The 18,693-nt window shown below is 45.0% G+C and overlaps 1 protein-coding gene across 6 annotated transcripts in view; it reads right to left on the bottom strand.

Moving 5' to 3' along the window:
• Nucleotides 1–18,693, bottom strand: part of LPP (LIM domain containing preferred translocation partner in lipoma) — a 323,633-nt gene that overhangs the window by 167,650 nt on the left and 137,290 nt on the right. For 4 of the 6 annotated variants that reach the window (XM_082288305.1, XM_082288304.1, XM_082288303.1 and 1 more), the window contains exons 4-5: nucleotides 8,738–8,850; nucleotides 8,216–8,279 (exon numbers count right to left, since the gene is read on the bottom strand). In XM_082288305.1, coding sequence (XP_082144431.1) covers nucleotides 8,216–8,279; nucleotides 8,738–8,850 — 177 coding nt within the window. The remainder of the gene's footprint in view (nucleotides 1–8,215; nucleotides 8,280–8,737; nucleotides 8,851–18,693) is intronic. The other 2 variants (XM_082288308.1, XM_082288307.1) reach the window with 1 other exon arrangement.

Genomic DNA, 18,693 nt, shown 5'->3' on the forward strand with positions numbered 1-18,693 from the left:
CCCACTTCTACATTTCCTTCAAGGCTGCCAGATGTGTGTCTGGTATTGGATCTGGCTGGCTGACCATGGGGTTTTATTTCTTTTTTAACAACAACTGCCTTGTTTGGACACCCTGTGTTCTACACCTCTCCTAAGTGGGAACCTCAGCTGAAGAAAAGGGACCCAAATCACACAGAAAGCTGAACAATGGATAATTTGTGCTGCCCTAAGATGGAATCCACAGTGTGCAGATCCCTCCTGGGCAAGCTCCAAAGTTTAATTTGATACTGTCCACATGCAGATAAATGAACGTAAAGTGCTGTCTTTCAATTAGAATCCATGCATCAGAAAAGGTGGTGCCCTCAGCACACATTAGACTTCAGGAAAACAGCTTTTAACTGTATCTCTGCTTGGGGCCAACACAGCCACAGAAACCAAACTTCCGCACTGAAAATGTGTTCCTTACCTAAGTGTCTTAAAGAGGCTCACCCGACCTCAGAACTGACCACTCGCTGCTCCCTGAGGGCAGCCCTACCACCACCGTGGGACACCCGGGTATCTGCAGACCTGGGCAGTGGCATCCCTTAGGAACACACAGAGAGGAGGATTGCAGGGCTGAACTGGAGGAATTTGCAGAGCCAGAGACAGGGGGAGGAAGGGGAGAAAAACTCAGGAACTGAAGAGGAAGGCCAGACCTTTAACGTGACATGAGACTGTTTCCATGGCAAAAGAGAGATGTGGGGATGAGGAGATGGAGAGGGAAGGAGTTGTACCTCAGGACTGTTGAATGAAAGGAGTTTGTAAAGCACCTTTGTCGCTTACTGGCTTCAGCAACACTTGAGAGTTGCTACAGCTTTTCCAAACATCTATATTTTACTTCTCACACCATTAAAACCAATATTAAAACCATCACATGATGTTTTCCAGATGCTCTTCTTTACCTGTTGTGTGTTAAAGCTAATCAACATCCTGAATTTTAATCAGCAAACCAAACTGAAAAGGACAATTGTGGAGAATGGTCCTTCAAAGATGGAGTTTTATGGTAGCAAACACTTAAAATCATGTCTGGAACAAATTCCTTCAGCTCTGGCTGCAACACTTCTCACTGGTATTTCTACCACCTTGCAGCTTGCTCAGCCACTGTGGCACACACTCCTCACAGAGGCAACATTTTCTAACAACAAAACCACCCTTCATGGCAGCTGAAGCTGTTTTTCACCAGCAATGGAAGCTGAAAAACAGGGACAGGAACCTGCATTTCAGCCACTTCCATTCTTGGAAATTAGATGCTTTCACAACTTCTCCATATCCACATCTCATTGCTGCCAGATAAAATTTTCATCAAAATAGGATGAAGTTTGCCCTACTCTTTGAAAAACTCCAGGGCTCTAAGACTGAATTTAGGCCACAACTGGATTCTTCAATCAGAGCTCTATTTCCTTTTATCTTGTTTGTCCAAAGCTCTTTTCTACACTGCACAGCATCATAATACTTAAAGCACCAAACCCAAGGTGGGAATCTGACTCTGCTCTGTCACATTCCAGACTACCACCATGCCCAAGATGCATGGAAAGACTTTGACTTTCTAAACCACATCTTCCAATCCCAGCCAGCTTCACAGAAAAGGCACAATAATTTGTCTGCTGCAGTTTTTAGCATTCCTTCCTGTTACTGACAGTCTGTTTGTTTTATTCTTGCTGCTGCATTATAGCTCCCTAATGCAACACAGGCTACCCAGGATCTGAGACAAGAACAACCCATCTTGCAAGAGATTTTTCCTAGGACCTGCTAATCCAACAGCAGACTTGAATAGCACTCAGAAATGAGAAGAACAGAAATTTCTGCATTGGTCATGTTACTTCACTCTGTCCCATCATGCTGCTCATCTGCTTTGATAGGAGAATTCCCACATCTTCATTATCTTTTTATTTTCCCTCTGTTTCAATAATTCTGCGTCAGATACAATGAGGTATTTGCTTGGGTTTTGTCTCTCACCGCCCAAGCTCTGACGGAACAAAATTGCCTGCCTTCTCTGCAGGCTCTCCATGCCTCCATTATTACTTTCCACATTCATGTCTCTATTATCCATGGGTATAATCCAGGTTACAGATCACCTCTCTGCAGGTGGCAGCTGTGGCTGACTCCAGCATTTGCAGCGTGACAGTGTCCCACAGAGATGTGTCCACAGGACCAAGGAGATGTCCACCCGGGCTTGATCCTTGGGCACAGCACTGGGGGAGCACAGCCTTCTGTTGGACCCAAGCTGGCACATGTACTGCATCTTAACCTGGGATGGATTTACCTTGATCAGCTCTGACCATCACAAGCAGCAACATTTCTGACCTTTCTGTTTCCTCTCACAACTTTTTTGAAGGTCCCATATCTTTATTTCACACGATTTGTACCACGCTTTTGTTTTCTTCTGTTCCTTCACCTCATCACCTGCTGTATGGAAGATTATCAAAAGCTGCCCTGTTTCATCTCTGAAAGGATCTCCCAGCCTCAGCCACAGAGCTCTCCTCCCAAAGAAGGCACAAGTGTGCAGGTCCTGGCACATCCTGTGTGCTGGGTGACTGTATTAAACAATAACATAACAAATACATTAAATTACACAGTAATAAGCATGATGAAAATAATGAGCACAGTTAACTGTTTGGGTTCTTGCTTACTTTGTAGTCCTTGCTGAGAGGTTCAGCTATTAAAGGCTGTGCTGCATTTTAACATTGCCAAGATATTAATAGCCAGGCAGGGAGATGAATGGCAGGCTTGCACTGCACAATTAAAACTTTTCCAGTTTACCCTTTCAGTAAAATTTGTGGTTTATAATAAGCATCTTTGTCTATTCTGAAGAGAGTAAGGATTGGAAAGTTACATGGATGGGAACAGAGGTTCATTAAAGATTTAAAATAGAATGTGGTTTGGCATTGTAAAATAAACATGCATATAAGATGGGATGCATCAAGAGCTGCCTGAAGGAAGTGCTCAGTGTTCCTTTTCTCTTGTGATCCTGGATCTACTGGTCATGCTACTCACAAAAAAGGGATAAAAAAGCAGCAGGGATAAAATGTGCATGCTTTTCCCCAATAATGTGAAGGTCTGCTCTACGTTCCCACTCATGATTCATTCCTTGTACATGTATCTATAGGGTGTAAATATATAAATATATACACATATAAGAAATGCGTGCATTTTATCTCTCATGCATCCCAATATTAATCAACATATACAGATGTTATATGACTGATTTTTCTCACCCTGGATCCTAGAAACCCTGACTATAGAGCAAACACATATTATAGAGCAAACCTGTAGAGACCCAGTGAGCATTTAAACATTCAGAGAACATACATGGTATTTGTTTAAGTCTAACTTAGAGCACAGCATATTCCTGTTTCTCAAACACATGAGGAAGGCAGGAAGGAAACAGATGAAAAGCATTCCTGCAAAGCCAAGGTTTGAGTAAGAGGGTTAACATTACCAGGTAATTTATTTATACTGTTGGACACAGCTTCAATTTAGATAAAAGGCAGATGCTTATCACGTGGATTTTAATAAATCAGGTTAAAAGTCAAAGAAATCTGCAAAAGCTGGATCTTGAATGGCAAGCAATGCATACAGACTGTGGCTTTATTTACAGTTTTTGGGAGCTACTGGTCCCTCCTGGAGTCAGGCGGCCCCACCAGCAGCGAGAGCTGCCCTGTGGTACCAACATTCTTCACCAGCAAGCACCTACAGCCAGGCCAATAATCCTGATGATTAACAAAATCTAGCACTAGAGGGAGGCTGAACACATGTTCTGATCTCTGTGGCCTTTTCGGCTTCTCCAGACATTAAAAGACAGGTGATTTAAAGCAAACCCAGCACCAACAGGCAGAGCCCAGCCTCTGATATGAGCTATTTAAGGCAGCAACCCCCCCCCGGCAAAATTCATGCTCTTTCCTCCCCGGCTATTTGCCAAGATGTGCACCCAAAATTAAGAAATAAATTTAAAAAATAAAAAACAAACAAAACCAACAATTCCTCTGTTCTGGCTGTTCCTTCAGCCGGTGAGTCAGCGCCCACAGAGGCACCGCCGCCGCCGCCGCTCGCGGGGAGCAGAGTCAGACAGCGAAACACCTGGCAGCCTCTTCCCTAACAAGGATGAGGCTCTTGCTTCTCGCAGCTATCAACACATTCCCACATTCCCACCTTCTCCCCAGCGTGAGCACTCAGGAGAAGTGAGACAGGTCTCCTCGGAACAGCTTCGCGGAGCAAGGCGCACACACCTCCAGAATGCGCTTCAGCTTTTCTCTGTCCAAAATTCCTTGGCAATAGGAATTTGAGCCCTTTGGCTGATTTTCTGCACATCATAACAGGACGGTACGACCTGTGAGTTCAGCAGCTCTGAATGTGGGAATAGTTCCCTGCCCATGTAGCTGCAACCCTGCAGCCCCTCCGAGCACAGATGTTTATAACAAGAACTGGTATATTAAAATTCTTAATATTGCACTTTATGCAACTGTTCAAAGTTGGATTGTTTCTTCACTTTAACCACCAACGTAAAGCCACTTCTTCACATTCGCTTTGATACATCCCAAGTTCTTCCCACATTCAGGCACTGATGATTTTTAGTCATTAATTGGCAGTTATTACAGTAATGAGGCCTGCTGAGTAGCAGGCAGAATTGCAATGGGATGCAGGAGATCTTGGTCTTATTTTTAGCCTGCTACTGGTCAGCCTGGTGATCTAGGCAAAGCACTTTCCTTGCTCCAGCTTCCTTATCAGGAAGAGAGTGGTATTTCTTTTGTAAAGTGTTTTGTGGCCTGTCAATAGAAAACATACTGATAACAGCTGGGGCTTGCTGGGAAAGAGGTGCCATCCCAGCTCAACACAATCCTCTCCTTCCCATGCTGTGGTAGCGTCTCAGATCCCAAAAGAAAATCAGACCCATCTGCAGATGCAGCATGTGCAGGTAATTAGTAGAGATCTGTAAATGGACGTTTTCCCAAGGTGGCCCTTGACAAGATGGTGGCTGAGGGTCACATCTGCTTTGAGCCACCCAGGTCCTGGCCCAGCATGAAATGCTGGGCTCTGACCCTCTCCTTTAAAGAGAATTGGTCATTTCAAAGCCAGTAGCTTTGACTCCCGAGACAGCCTTCCCAAGGACACGGCATGGGGCAAGGACTGGCTTTTCACACAGCTGTGCAGTTCTCATCCCTGCACAGCCCTGCCTGGCAAGGAAGGAAGAAATTGCCAGAGCCATGAGTGAGGGTCCCTCTCTGAGAGCAAACAGGGTACTTGAGAGGTGGCTGATGAGAGTTTTTCACTTTTGCTTTCCCTGGCCTGGGCAGAATGCCTGTTTTGAAACTAGAAGGCAAAAGCATAATAAAAATCTGCCTCCCTCCCTCCCAGATCTATCTATTTTCCTTTGACAAACAGTGATTTCATTTTTCTTCCCGTCCAGAATTTTTTTTTCTTTCTCTTTTAAACTGAGCCCAGGCCAACGTGGCAAAAGGCTCTTCGCTCATGTCCTTATTTGTCAAACACGCCATTGCCGCGCCCTCACCACCATTCTGGGAAGAAGTCCTCGCCTTCCCCAGCTGCAGCCAAAGGGGAACTTCCCAACACAACTCTTCCCCAGCCCAAACACACTCCTTTAAAAATAAATATTTCCTTTTCTTTCCTTTTTTCTCTAAAAAAAGGCATTCCAGTTAATAAGAAAAGAGTTTAAATTTCCTTCCCCCTTCCTCCCCACAGCCCTTCTGTGAATCCGAATATGACGGATCTAGATGGGAAAACAGAAATTACAAGCAAATGCCAGATCTATCACAAAGGTATTTCATGACCAACCCTCCTCTAATTTCTGTCAGAGCATAAGTCAGATACTAAAGTACCTTTTTGGATCTGATCCTAAGTGGCCAGTTCCCCTGTCCAAATAGAGATCCAGAGATAAACAGCTCTATGAAAACTGGGTATTATTATTTTAACTGCTGCTCTTAAGCTACAACTTCAACTGTAATAAGCTGTGCAGCTTTCAGCCCTCTGGTAACAGTAACACACAAACTGGTAATAAACTAAACATTTATCGTGCTGTCTTCATCAACTTAACACCTAGTATAAAAAGCTGTACCTGGAGTCCCACAGCACACATATCTCATAAGCTGTCATCAGCACTGTGCCATCCAGAGAGAAAGTTCTGATGTAAAATGGCTGATTTGACAGAACGGATGAATTTCAAACTCTGGAGTAGATCTGGAAGTCTTTCACCAGGTCCATGGGGGCCAAACACTCCAGACAGCAGCCTCAGGTCGGGTCAGCGCTCAGAAACTGGGTCTGCTGCTCCAGCACTTACATTTAGCAGTAGGGAAACTGAGGCATGCAAATTAAGCGGTCTGGCATTGGAGAGCAAAATCAGCCTCTTGGAGTCCAATACAACACATGTTCATGAGATCCTTGATTTCAGACAACCATGTCCTCCTCACAGCAGAAGGAACACAGTCACCATTAGTTCTGCCCCTTTAGCACAAGAATGTCTGCCCAGAGTTGTGAAAAATTACTGTGTTCGATGCACAAAGGCATTGAGCAGCTTTCTCCAGCACCGCCTGCCCTTTTCCTCCTCTCTTGGGCTTTACAACTTGCTTCAGCATGACTTTTGCTGCTCCTGAAAGATAAGGAGGTGATCTTGCAACACAAACCCCTGCTGGCTCCTGACTTTAGCCCTGACTTCTGTCTGCTCCTGATCTCCAACAGAAAATGGAAGGGAAAAGGAAGGGAATAGGTGACCACAGAGCACAGATTAAAGGCAGGGAGCTGTGTTTGCTGCGTAAGAGTATGTTTGGAGTGGTGACAGGCAGGACTGCTTGGGTACACCTGGTAGGCTCACCTTCCTCTGAGCAGGATCCCATGCAAAGGAATCCTGCTCTAACCAAGCTCTTGCTAAAACCCAACATTGAACACAGCTCCAGCCCCATTTTGCCAAAGCCAGAGAGAAAGGGTGTGACAAATAGCAATTCCATGAGCTCAGACGGAAGAGTTGTCCTGCTGAGTGGTTCTACCAAGGGGCACATCCCAGTGACAGCCTTGAGTGGCTCAGGGACACTTTTGAAGCCATAGCAGGAGCGAGCTCCTTTCAATAAAAATGTAAGGTCCCCTCCTTGGGTGACCTGGGAAGGGGGAAGCCTGACCCTGAGGAATCCTGTGAGGCACCACGAGCCCTTCCTGCTACCCAGGCTCCTGTGCAGGCATCATGCAGGCAGTGCCCTGCCTCTGCCAGGAGCCTGCTGCTCCACAGCTTCCCAGGGCGCTCTGGAAGCTCCCCTGCTCCCACGGGGGCCACTCTTCTCACAGAGATAAAAGACAGAACAACACTTGCTGGGGAATTACTTCATCCCCCCAAGGCTGGGAAAAGCCATGCTCTGCACTTGGCAATGTCCCTGACGGCTGCAGCCTTTCCTGGCAAGGGAGAACACAATCCCCCTTAACCCCTTCCTGCTCAAAGGCTGCTCCAACACTGAGCCCATTGCAGGAAAGGCTGAGGCTTTGCCATATCATCTGAACATCTCACCACGGGCAAGAGATCCCAGTAAGCCCATGAGGGAGGGGAATGTTTTGTTTTTACCAAGGCACAAAGTAGATGAATTGACTCCACAGCTGGTGAGAGGGTCAGGAACTAAGTCAGGTCCTTTGAATCCTGTTTAATGCCTGCCTGCTGGCCTATTCTCATGTTCAAATCCACCAATCTTTCAGGACTGCCACAATCTTTCAGGGCCATCAAGGTCAGCCCCATGTCTATGGTTATGTGGTTACACAACTCTCAACAGCCTCAAACCTAGACCATGCTCTCTTTGCTCTCACTACTTCTCACAGAAGGCTCTTCCAGAACTTCAGAGCCTTCAGTGCTTAGAAAATTTCTAAACACCAGCATGAAGGTACTTCTGGCAAGCTCAGCCTCTCCTGTTCCCGCACCAACACCCACACAGAGCTGAAATACGGGCTTATTCCCCAGGTGTATTTCAAATTTGCAACCAGACTCATCCTCAGCTTTCCTTTTGCTCAGCTAACAAGACAAATGCTTCTGGTCTCCACTGGGAAGATCAGCTTCTCACTCCTTGATCACATTGACTGCCTTGTCCCTGAAGTCTGAATGCATCTCTCCAGAATGTGCCTGAGCAAACACAAACCTGGCACTCCAGGCAAACCTGCAATACCTGCACAAAAGTGTTCATATCTTTCAAAGGTGTTCAGGGTCAGTCCATACCCACTTTGGACATGTCATCATCACCTGATGCATCTTCAGTTGCGTTTTCATCCAGATGGCAAATCTAGAACACCCAAGCCAGCAAAAACAGGGTGAAAAGAGTCTCAATTACATCACTGGAGCCTAGGGCAGGGCTTATTTGCTTCACTTAATTTTAAGCATCTAAACAAAACACTTTTAGGATCAGATTACTGCCCTAAAGTCTCTCCACAGTCCATGGAAGGAGATGGCCATTCCAGAAAACAATTCATTCTGGGAAGGTTTCACTCCCATCCGCCATCACAAGGACATAAAGCAATTAGTCTTCTAATTCAAGCCGGATGGGAAAAATCCTTTAATAGCCCAGCAAGTTTTGAATGGAAATATTCCCTGCTTGGGAAACACAGCTTGCTAAAGCTGACTTAGTTATTCCTGACACATGATTTTTAACCAGAACTTTGCCACCTCATTTTATTATCATCCATTCATTTCACCAGTTTCTGGGTCGGTTCTGCATGAATGACAAAATTCTTATCTTCTTACCTGCACATTGTAAGTAACATCATCCAGAGGGGGTGGGGGGGGGAAGGCACCTTGTGGTGATGTGATGTTCCCAAGGTCATCCACAGGAGGGGGCGGGGGAGGAAGAAAGTCCCCTAGGAGAGAGAATGGGAGAATTTAGACTCAGCAGCATTTCCCCACATCATGACATGGATGATCAGGATGAACCTTGCAGCTCGGCCCATCGGTTTTGTGGCACAGGACACAACACATTATTTAACCATTAAATGCTCAGCTTCACCCCTCGCTGCTTCAGGAAATGGCTACACAGCTCAGGGGTGCTCAGACTCCACAGCAAAAGGTGATGTGCCACAAAGCCTGAAGGCACCAACAAGCAGCTCCACAGATCCAAGTCACATCTCCAACCTGCCACAGGCAACCACAAAACTTGCACTAATGAACATCCCGTGTCTATACTTAGCAATGGATCCTTTCCAATTCATTTCCTTCATGTGCTAAACTATGCCAGCTTTTCTTGATCCCTATAAAGACAGCATCAGGTGCTGTCCAAAAGCAGGGATTCCCTCCTGTAGAAGACACACAGAGGCCTGGAGCTGGAGCCCAGAATCTAGACCAGCCCATCTCCTGCATCCTTGCTGCTGGCAGGCAGCCACACTCTTTGCATCTCCCTCTTCCTATAGGGACTTCATAGCTTCATGTAAAGAACTGCTGGGAAGATCACAGGCTCCTCTCAGTGACAACAGCCATGTGATGGGCCAGGTGCACAAGAATCCACCTCTCATAACTCAGGATATTTACAAGGGGGCTGATGTACAAAATTTCTAGAATTCAATTTGCTCATGTTAATCTTCCAGAAGTGCTGATGGGAAGACAAAGCAGCATACACTGGCTGTAAAGGCATCCAGCTTAGCATGGAGCTGGGAGGTGGGAGAAGAGAGTTCTCTTTGAGAATTTCATGGGATGTGGGAACACAAAGGACAAAAAAAACAAGGACAGAGCAGCACAGGCTGCAGGCAGCAGGACACCAGGCTCTGAAAGCACCTCCTAATGGTGGAAAAAGAGCATTTGCCATTAGCTCTGGATTTGTCTCCAGGGAAGGCAGCTGCCTGCAATTTGGACCACTTTGGTATGTTTTTATTTCTTCTTATGAAGACTGATGCTGCAAGTAGAGCTGTTTGCTGTTGGCTCTCGTGAGTGCAGCACCTGGGATGGAAGGTTTCAGATTAACAAAAGTGTGATATTTCACATATTTAGGAACTGTTGCATTTGGAAGGAGATATGAGCTCCCTACTTGACCCTCCAGATCTCCATGCAGCATCACACTGGGTTCAGGCTAGGGGCCCTCAGCACCATCCCTAAATGCCAAGGAGCAGGCTCCAAACCTCACAGGAAGGTGCTGAGCCAAACCCTTGTGACCTGCAGCCCTCTGGGCCACCTGTGCCCAGTTCAGAGTCCCAGGCTCAGCCCAGACCAGGCCCAGGCCCAGGCACCAGCTGGGCAGCACTGCCAGCACAGTACCTTCATGCTCTCTGCCCAGGAAGCAGATGGGTCTGCAGCTCTGGAAAGTTTCTCTCTTCTATTTCGAATCACTCTCTGAAAGACACAAACTTCCCCTAGGACTTTCAGAGATGTTGTTTCCCAGGAAAGTAATTTCTTCCCATTTTCCTCAAAGTGAGCATGGATGGGACCCAAAAAACCCCTTCTGAATCCATAAGAAAGTATCATCCTAAATACAGATACTCAAAGATAGTTCAAAAACAACACATTGAAAACTAATTTAAGACAATCATGTTGCTCCAATACATAAAATCCCATGAAACCCACTGGCTCATGTTATTACAGAGTTCAGGATTGATTTTTTTAAAAAATTATGTCCAATAATATCTGCAGTATCCTTCTCTTTGCTCTATAATTAATCCAATCTTTTATTTCAAATCATGTGAAATACAATACAAAATAAAAAGAAAAGTAGAAAGATTTTTAAATTAATATCTAAGGGTTTAGTTCTAAAAAATGCTGGGATGTTTGAGTCCTTCAGAAACTTTTCTCCTTTGCTCTGAAAATGACCCTCCAACCAGCCAACGTGATTTTGCAAACAAATTCAACTCCAGCAGACACAGACTTCTCAAGATTGTGCTTAAGATGATGTTTCTCCAGTTAGTCCTGGCTCCAATGCCAAAGACAGATCTCCCTGCACAGCACATTAGTCAGACACTCTTGCTTTATTACAACCCTTCAAAACACCTATGGAAAGTTGAGGTAGAGAATGTGCTGGAGGGGACGAGACAGGGAAAGGGGCAGTTTTCTGCATAAACAGAAGTCTGGATCTAACAATGACCATTAATACAAACATAAACCAAATACCATTTTTGCCCTTTTGGAAGACCCATTCCTCCTGAAAGAAAAAAAACATTGGCAAGATTTTTCAGAAAAGAAGCAAAGGACAGAAAAAGAGTTCTCTCCTAGAGTTTGGAAGAGAACACTTCTTTCCAGTAGGAGACAGCTGGCTCTACCACATCCCAGCCCAGCTTTGCTGACTCCATCCTGTGTTAGATAAGCTGTTGGCTCCACTCTCCTCATAAGTTGGAAGGTTTTTAGACTGGGAAGCAGAGAGCAGATGCCTGATGAACTGGGGGAACCTTGCAGATGTCTGGCCTTTTCCTGGTCCTCTGCGAACAGATGGACCTTTCTCCTTCACAGCTTTAGTTATTTATTCTGCCACTGTGCTTTCCTCTTTCCCACACACAGCCACAGGACCCGATGCTGTTCCCACTGCACTCGCGGGAGAGAATTCCCTTGGATGCAGAAGGGAAAGCTGTCACTGCATTATTATTATTGGCATTGCTGGAAGCCTCCCTCCGGCAGGCAGGGAAGCACGCAAAGACTAAAATCCATGTCCGGAGCAGCATATGACTCTAGATGACGTGGCGAAGAAACAGGTCTACATTTGAGGGAGCAAAAGAGGAAAAGGCCCCGAAAGCCAGCCTACACTCTCTTTAAGCACAGTGTCCCTACAATGCACCTTGGGGACCTCCTCTCACCCCCGGAGCTTTGCAAGTCAGAGTTCACTTTCTTAGAGCTGGGCAAGCCGTGGGAGGAGGCAGGAAAGTCCATGTCCAGGCAGAGCATATCACTGCCACCCACTGCTGACCACCTTCAGCGTCACAGAGCGAGGTGGGAGCCATCTGGGGAAGGGACCGTCCCTGGTCTGCATGGATGCACCGGCAGCCACAGCAGAATGGAGCTCTGGGGTGACCAGTTAACCATGGGCTGGTGGAGAACACATCCCACCCTGAGCACTCACCCTCTCCTGACTGATTTAAGCAGATTGTCCCTCTGTGAATGAGGGATAAGACAGGCAAAAGGCTCATTAGTATTGATTACTGTTCAGCATCAAGACCAGCATCTTGGTTGACTTTCACCTGACATCAACCTGAACACTCGGATGTACTTCAGGTTATGGGAGGGACTGCAATGAGTTCTGTCAACAGAGAGACATCAAGGCACCTCTAGAAAGCAATTTGTACTTCTAGGCAGGTGAAGAGACTTGCCTTCCAATGGCAAGTCTCCCCAAGGGGGCAGCCTGGGCCAGGCATGTTTGGAGGTAGGAAATCACACCATGACACAGCCTGACTTCAGCTCTTACAATGAGAAATCTCTACCTGTTACCATATATTTGAGAAGAGAAAACAAACACTCCTTGTTGCACCATTCCCTCTTCGTACAGCTGTGAAGACCGTGAGTCAACCTACGAAGGGGCTGTGCAGTGAGACACATCCCAGCTCGGTTATTTCAGATACGGCGGCGCAGCGTCCCGTGAAACCACAGCTCTGAGCTCTTCCCTCAGCACCCGTGCGGCTCCTGCGCCGCAGCATCACCCGCTGCAGCCACCAGACACAGGACTGCCAGCCTGGTAATGGCCCACCCCAATCAATAGAACTCTTGGATACTGTAAATACAGCTAATTAGGCAGAAACTAGGTGAGTCCATCAGGGTTATGTTAGGAAGCAATAGCAGAGCCATAAGCAGAAGTGATGCCTCCCAGGCCCCAGCCTGGCTTCTGGCTTTGATCGAATCTGTGCCATTGCAGATGCACTTGCAAGGTTTTACCCCTCTCTGCCCCAAAATTCCCCCTCTTACACTTTCCAAGAAGCTTTAAACATTTCATTATTACACTTTCAAGCATACAAATACAAAATTGTTCAAAGCCCTAATATACACCTACATCAGCCCAAACCTGTCAGGCTGAATAGAAACTCATAAAATTTTTGCCGCTGGCTGCCTGATGCCTTCTGGGTACAAGTAGGAGCTGAGAAAAACATCCTGTCTCATGCACCAAACACCGTTATCACTTACAGTCTAACCTTTAAAATTTTAAGTGCACTTCATTTTTTGTTCGATCAGGCTCATGTCTCAAGTCTTCGTTTTCAGGAGATATATCTGCCAGCCAACAAATGAATTGTAGCACAGTAATCACCTCCCCCCTTGACAGACACAGCCATTTAGACATGAAGATTTGCAGCTTTGAAATTTCTAGTCTTGAAGAAGGTCTCATATGTTCAGTAAAAGAGACTCTTTGGGAGAAAAACACAGAGAAACACAAAAAAGCAAAACACCCTATTTTTCACTGAAACAATAAGTTAATGAAACCTATTAAACAAAAAAACTGGGCTTACACTGGTCTTCCCAGATCTCTGGCTAACATCTGAGGACTGTATGTCAGGGGCTGATTTCAGTTTTCTCCTTCCAAGCAAAAATAACCCTTTCTGATTGTCATCTCAATAATTTCTGATTCTGAAGCTGGTTCAGAATCAGTTTGAATCACCTGAGAAACACACTTCAGCCCTGACTCAGAGACCAGACTAAGGATAGTGATGGAACAAATCCCCACTGCTGTGTTTCCATTCTGATCCAGACAGACTCCATTTGGCAAAGTACTGAGCAGATAGAGGCACTTCTCAGTCAAGTATTTACCTTCTACTGTAGAAAGTCAAAGCTTTCTACATTGAAACAATTAAGATTTACACCTAAACCCTAATTCATTGAGCAGTAGGCTAAAATCCTGTTGATTGAGGCTACCATGAACCTGTATTCCACAGTGACCATCGCAGAAGCCTGCAGAATATCACAGTATCACTACAGTGGTCTGGGAAACTTCCTACTGCAAAGTGACACCACAGGATTTTTATAGAAAACTTCAGCTAGATGTGACCTGCTGCCTCCTAGGTGTGAACATACATCTTACTAAGTGTCCCAAAGTCAACATTTTCCTGTAGCATCTGTACTTAGCCAAGGAAAGCACACAATTAAAATCATGTTTTGGCCACAACCATGTTGTGAGGAGCCACTGACACCACGTCAGTGCAGGGGAAACTGTTGCATGATGACACACCAGCTCCACAATCCACCTAAATATACCACATTGGCCTGTGATTCCTAAAATAAAGCAGCTCCAACAACCCAAAGCACCGTTTAATTTACCACTCTTACCAATCACTAATCCTACCATTTGAACTACTTGTGCTAATCAGCTACTGTATTAATAAGCATGAGGAAGAAAAAAAACCCCACACTGGCTAATTTCATCCACAGCATTTAAAAAAGGAATACTAAGTCTGTCAGGTAGTTGCACTCAAAATTTACTTCACCACCTGCTAGCTGAAATATTGCTTTTATGGATTTATATTGTATTAAAAGGTCACTGGCTGTTTAAGTCTTAAACAGTTTTAATCATTCTAAAAGTCTCTTAACAGTAAGAAAAGGAAGCTCAGAACAAACAGCAGCAGGGATTCTAATTAAAAGGGCCAATTCATCTAATTTTATTTGGGGTTAATTATTCAGGATTCACTCTCCGATGTGTAAGGAATAGCAATTAGTAATTTTAGTGATTTGAGGAACATTGGAGGTGTAATCAGTTAAAATGAGTGAGTGTTTACAACACAAGATGTTGAATTAGTTTCTCCCAGCTGGAGAACAGGAACATTAGGCCCCTACAGTTCAGGACTATGAATCGCAGTCCTGCTTAAAATATTCTCTTCAAATTAAAAAAAAAAAAAAAACAACCCACCACACGCCAACAATCATCTGGTAATTTTGTTTACTACATGGAAAGTCAATAGGAAACGTGTACCATGGTAGCATATGCATCCTCACCTCCACCTTCGCCCTGCCATCCAACTACTCAAACCCCTGGGATTCACTGAAAACAATTCCCAGTGATTTTCCTATCTGCACAACTCCAGTCAGACTACCACCCTCTTGCCACACTGCCTTTCACCACAACTGGCTGAGATAATGGAAGAAGCAGCCTGTGAAACTTTGAAATGTTAATTAACCTCAGTGGTTAAACATACAGAGGAAAAATGACCGTGCGATTAACTTAAAACCTCGAGGTACAATTCCGCCTGCAACTGCAAATCCAAAATAGCTCTGCTGGAATCACTCTGGACTTCTTCCAGTGTTACTAGAGCCAGCATAAGGTACTAAAGCTTTCAGGAGAAGTAGATGAGACTCTGGTGGGGACGAAGGAGCCACGTGGGAAAGTGCCAGCACTGGCTGCTTTGACGTTTGGGTCTGAGCTCAGGCAGCAGCTCAAAAGCCATTTTTTACCCCCTCTCAAGAGGTAGGTGGCTTTTACCACCCTTCAGGCATAGCCAGTGGGACTAGAGCTGGACCCCTTGCAAGTTTGTGCCCACAAGTTTGTGGCTGTTAAAAGGAGTGGCACCAGCACACCACGCCAGACTCACTGCAAGTGACACAGCTTTTAATGAGCAACTTAGCTTAATTTAGTACAAACAGATGCTGTCTTTAGTGTCCTGTACACAGATCTTTCACTCCAGCTCTGGTCACCAGCATGGGAAATCCCCTCCACCCCCGGCGTTCACCTCAGAACTCACTGACCTCCCTCTCAAAACACCCCAAAGGCAGTAATTAGCACAAGGGTAGGAAACAAGGGTTCAGTTCCCCAAATTATGCAAAATCTCAGCTGCTTCATCACAGTGGATGCCCCTCATTGTGAAAACAATGGGTTTTTTGATGAGACTGCGTTTCCATTCAGCTGGCAGCTGTAGACACCAAGTGCCATCCTTCCTAGCAAATCGCAGCCAATGCTCCTGCAGCCCCAGTGGTGGCAGGGAGGCAGGGGCAGGCAGGTACAACCCGCTGCTGGATTGTCCTCCCACATGCACATCAGCTGAGCTTCCTACACATTAGGCTTACAACACACAAAGCCATTGACAGAAGGCTGCATTTTGATCCTTAGCTTATTTTTCCATATGACTATGGGGCAGAGCACTCCATCTAATGCCCCACACCAACCTCTCTGCCATAGACATGACTTACAGAAAATACAACAGTCCTTTACTAAAGCTTAGTGAAGGACTAAAGTTGAACTGATGCAACAAGCAGTCCATGGAACTCTGAAACTTCAACAAAAATCTGTGCTAAAATAGAAGGCGGAAGAAGAACCATAAGATTTAAGAAAAAAGCTCTAAGCATTCTTCCCTGTCATAGACTTCTTTTAGGACACTGGGGATGTCACTTAACCCCACTATGCCTCTGTCCACCAGCACAAAAAGCTTTCCTTTGCCTTCTCTCCAGTGTTTGTTTGTAGAAGTGAGCATAAAGTTCATTTTACTTGTGCAGCAATTAGTACAATGAGATCTCACTTTCAGCTGCAGCTGCTCAGATCCAAGACTGGGGACAAAAGTAGTTCTGAATGATTTTTTTAAAAAATGACAGAAACCAGCCTGCTAAGAGGGAGAGACTTCCACACAAACAAGTGAAAATCAGGGCATCTAAGTCAGAAGATCAAACCCTGTCCTGGAGAGGAAATGGGCTGCATTCCCAGGTACCATCCTTCTCCTCTGAGAGTGAAGGGTCCATGAAACAACTCAATGAGGGAAACATCGCCTCACTCAGAACAAAACTGGAACAGGTTATCTATTTGTTTATTAGATTATGGTGCTGAACTCATTTGTTCATTGCTAAAAGCTTCTGACAAGAGTTGACATATGCATTAATTTACCAAAGAGGGCTGTTGTGAAGGAGTTGCAAAAAATGAGCTACGCCACTGGATTAGGACCTCATTTTCCCTGGCTGCTGTTGCAAAGCACAGTGAAAGTGAGCCTGTTTATTTGGTCAGCCTTCTCCCCTGAGGCAGCAGACAGGGAAGATGGGGACCATGTCCTTTGGACACAACCTGTCTTATCTTCAACCAAACCTTCTCTGTCCCTAGTGATGAAATATAAAACACTACACAGATCACAAAAAAAAAATCTCTCAGAGCTCTTCACTGCCAAGGGACTTCCTCAAGTTTTAGAACCCGCAGCCAACAGTTTGAAGCGACGTTGGATTTATCTTTGCCTATGCCTGTTTGTGTATTGTTTTCCCATTTTGGGGGGTGAGTTGCAATCTGAGCAGTCAGAGGAAACCCATGAGCTGCAGCCTTGGCTTGAACCTCAGAGTCAGCAGTTGCCTGTGCTGCAGAACATCTGGAAGTGCTGGATCCATTCTCTTTGCCCAGCATGCAAAGGAGAGGGACAACAAAACCCACTGCCAAAACCAGACCACCCCTGGAGGAGGGGGTCAACCTTCAACTCTCTTCGCTGAGTCTTCTGCTCCTGGATTGAGAGACCAGAGCAAAATCACCAAGTGGGAAATGCAAGTGCAGTGCTCAGATGAGCTGATCAAACAAATCCCCGTGGACTGGTTTTCAAACTAGGTCATTCAGTTCCTCCCATCCTCTTTGCCACCCCTCCCTTGTCACACTTACAAACATCCAGACTTGGAAGATGAAAGCAAAATGTGTCTTCATCAGACGTATCTCAGTTCACTGTTTACACCAACACAAACAGCACTGCTTTCTTCCTTCCACTGCAGTTAAGTCAGTGCTACTGGGGAGCAGAAAAGCATCTAGATTTTCTTTCTGCTAGAAAATTAATTGCCTTCTAAGTCACCGGTGTAACAATTAAATAGAAAGTTACATCCTTAATCGCTGAAGATAATTTATGATAAAATGAAATGTTGGATACATAGAATTCACCCCTACCGTGTTTTTTTCAAAATAAATAGCTGATGTCCCATATCCAAATTTTAGTGGTGGACTTGGGAGTGTTAGATTAATGGCTGGACTCAATGACCTTAAAGATCTTTTCCAACCTAAACAATTCTACGATTCTACCTCCATATATAAATGTATATAAATACATATTTATATTGAGTGGTGGTGGTTTGGTTCCTTTTGCTGGTACCTACTAGGAATGTCCCATGTGATCTGGCTAGAACACAGAACAAAACCAGAATTAAAATGAAAAGAAAATAAAAAAGGAGGGTTGTATCTTTCCCTGGGTAGGAAGTGCTACCTGGAGGTACTCTACATCCTCTCTACAGTACTTCTTGCTAACAGAGAAAGTAAAGAAGAAAAACAAATGATGCAGGCTTTCTCTTCTTTGAGATGAATTGTACCCTAAAACACTGATTCACAAGCTTTCTGTACCAAAGACCATTTTTTCCAACACACCAAAGTTACTATACACATTTATATGCGCAGTTATTGCCACATTTTGAGCAGAAGTGCTTTAAAATTTACACTTTTGCATAATTCAACAAAGTAACTCGTTAGGAAAGAACACACTAAACTGACTTTTTAGACAAGTAACTACATGTATTTTTCCATATTCCACAAAATCTCCTACCAAAAACCACCCCATTCTTCTTAGTGGTCAGAGCACCGCAGTAGGGAAAACGAGAGAGAAAGCATTTCCAACCAGGATCATCTTAAAGTGGGCAAGGAAGAGGTGAGTAATGGAGGTATAAAAAGGACTTCCCAAGGATAAGAATCGTATTCCCATTCAGGACACTGGTGATAATAGAATTCACTCCCTCAAGTGACCCAGGCAGACTTCCTATCCTCAGAATACAAGCAGGGATAAACAGTGGCAGCATGGTACTTGTGCTGGTTCTTGGGGAAATGTGGC

Source organism: Coloeus monedula (assembly GCF_965178545.1).
Source record: "Coloeus monedula genome assembly, chromosome: 10".
NCBI classification, from domain to species: domain Eukaryota; kingdom Metazoa; phylum Chordata; class Aves; order Passeriformes; family Corvidae; genus Coloeus; species Coloeus monedula.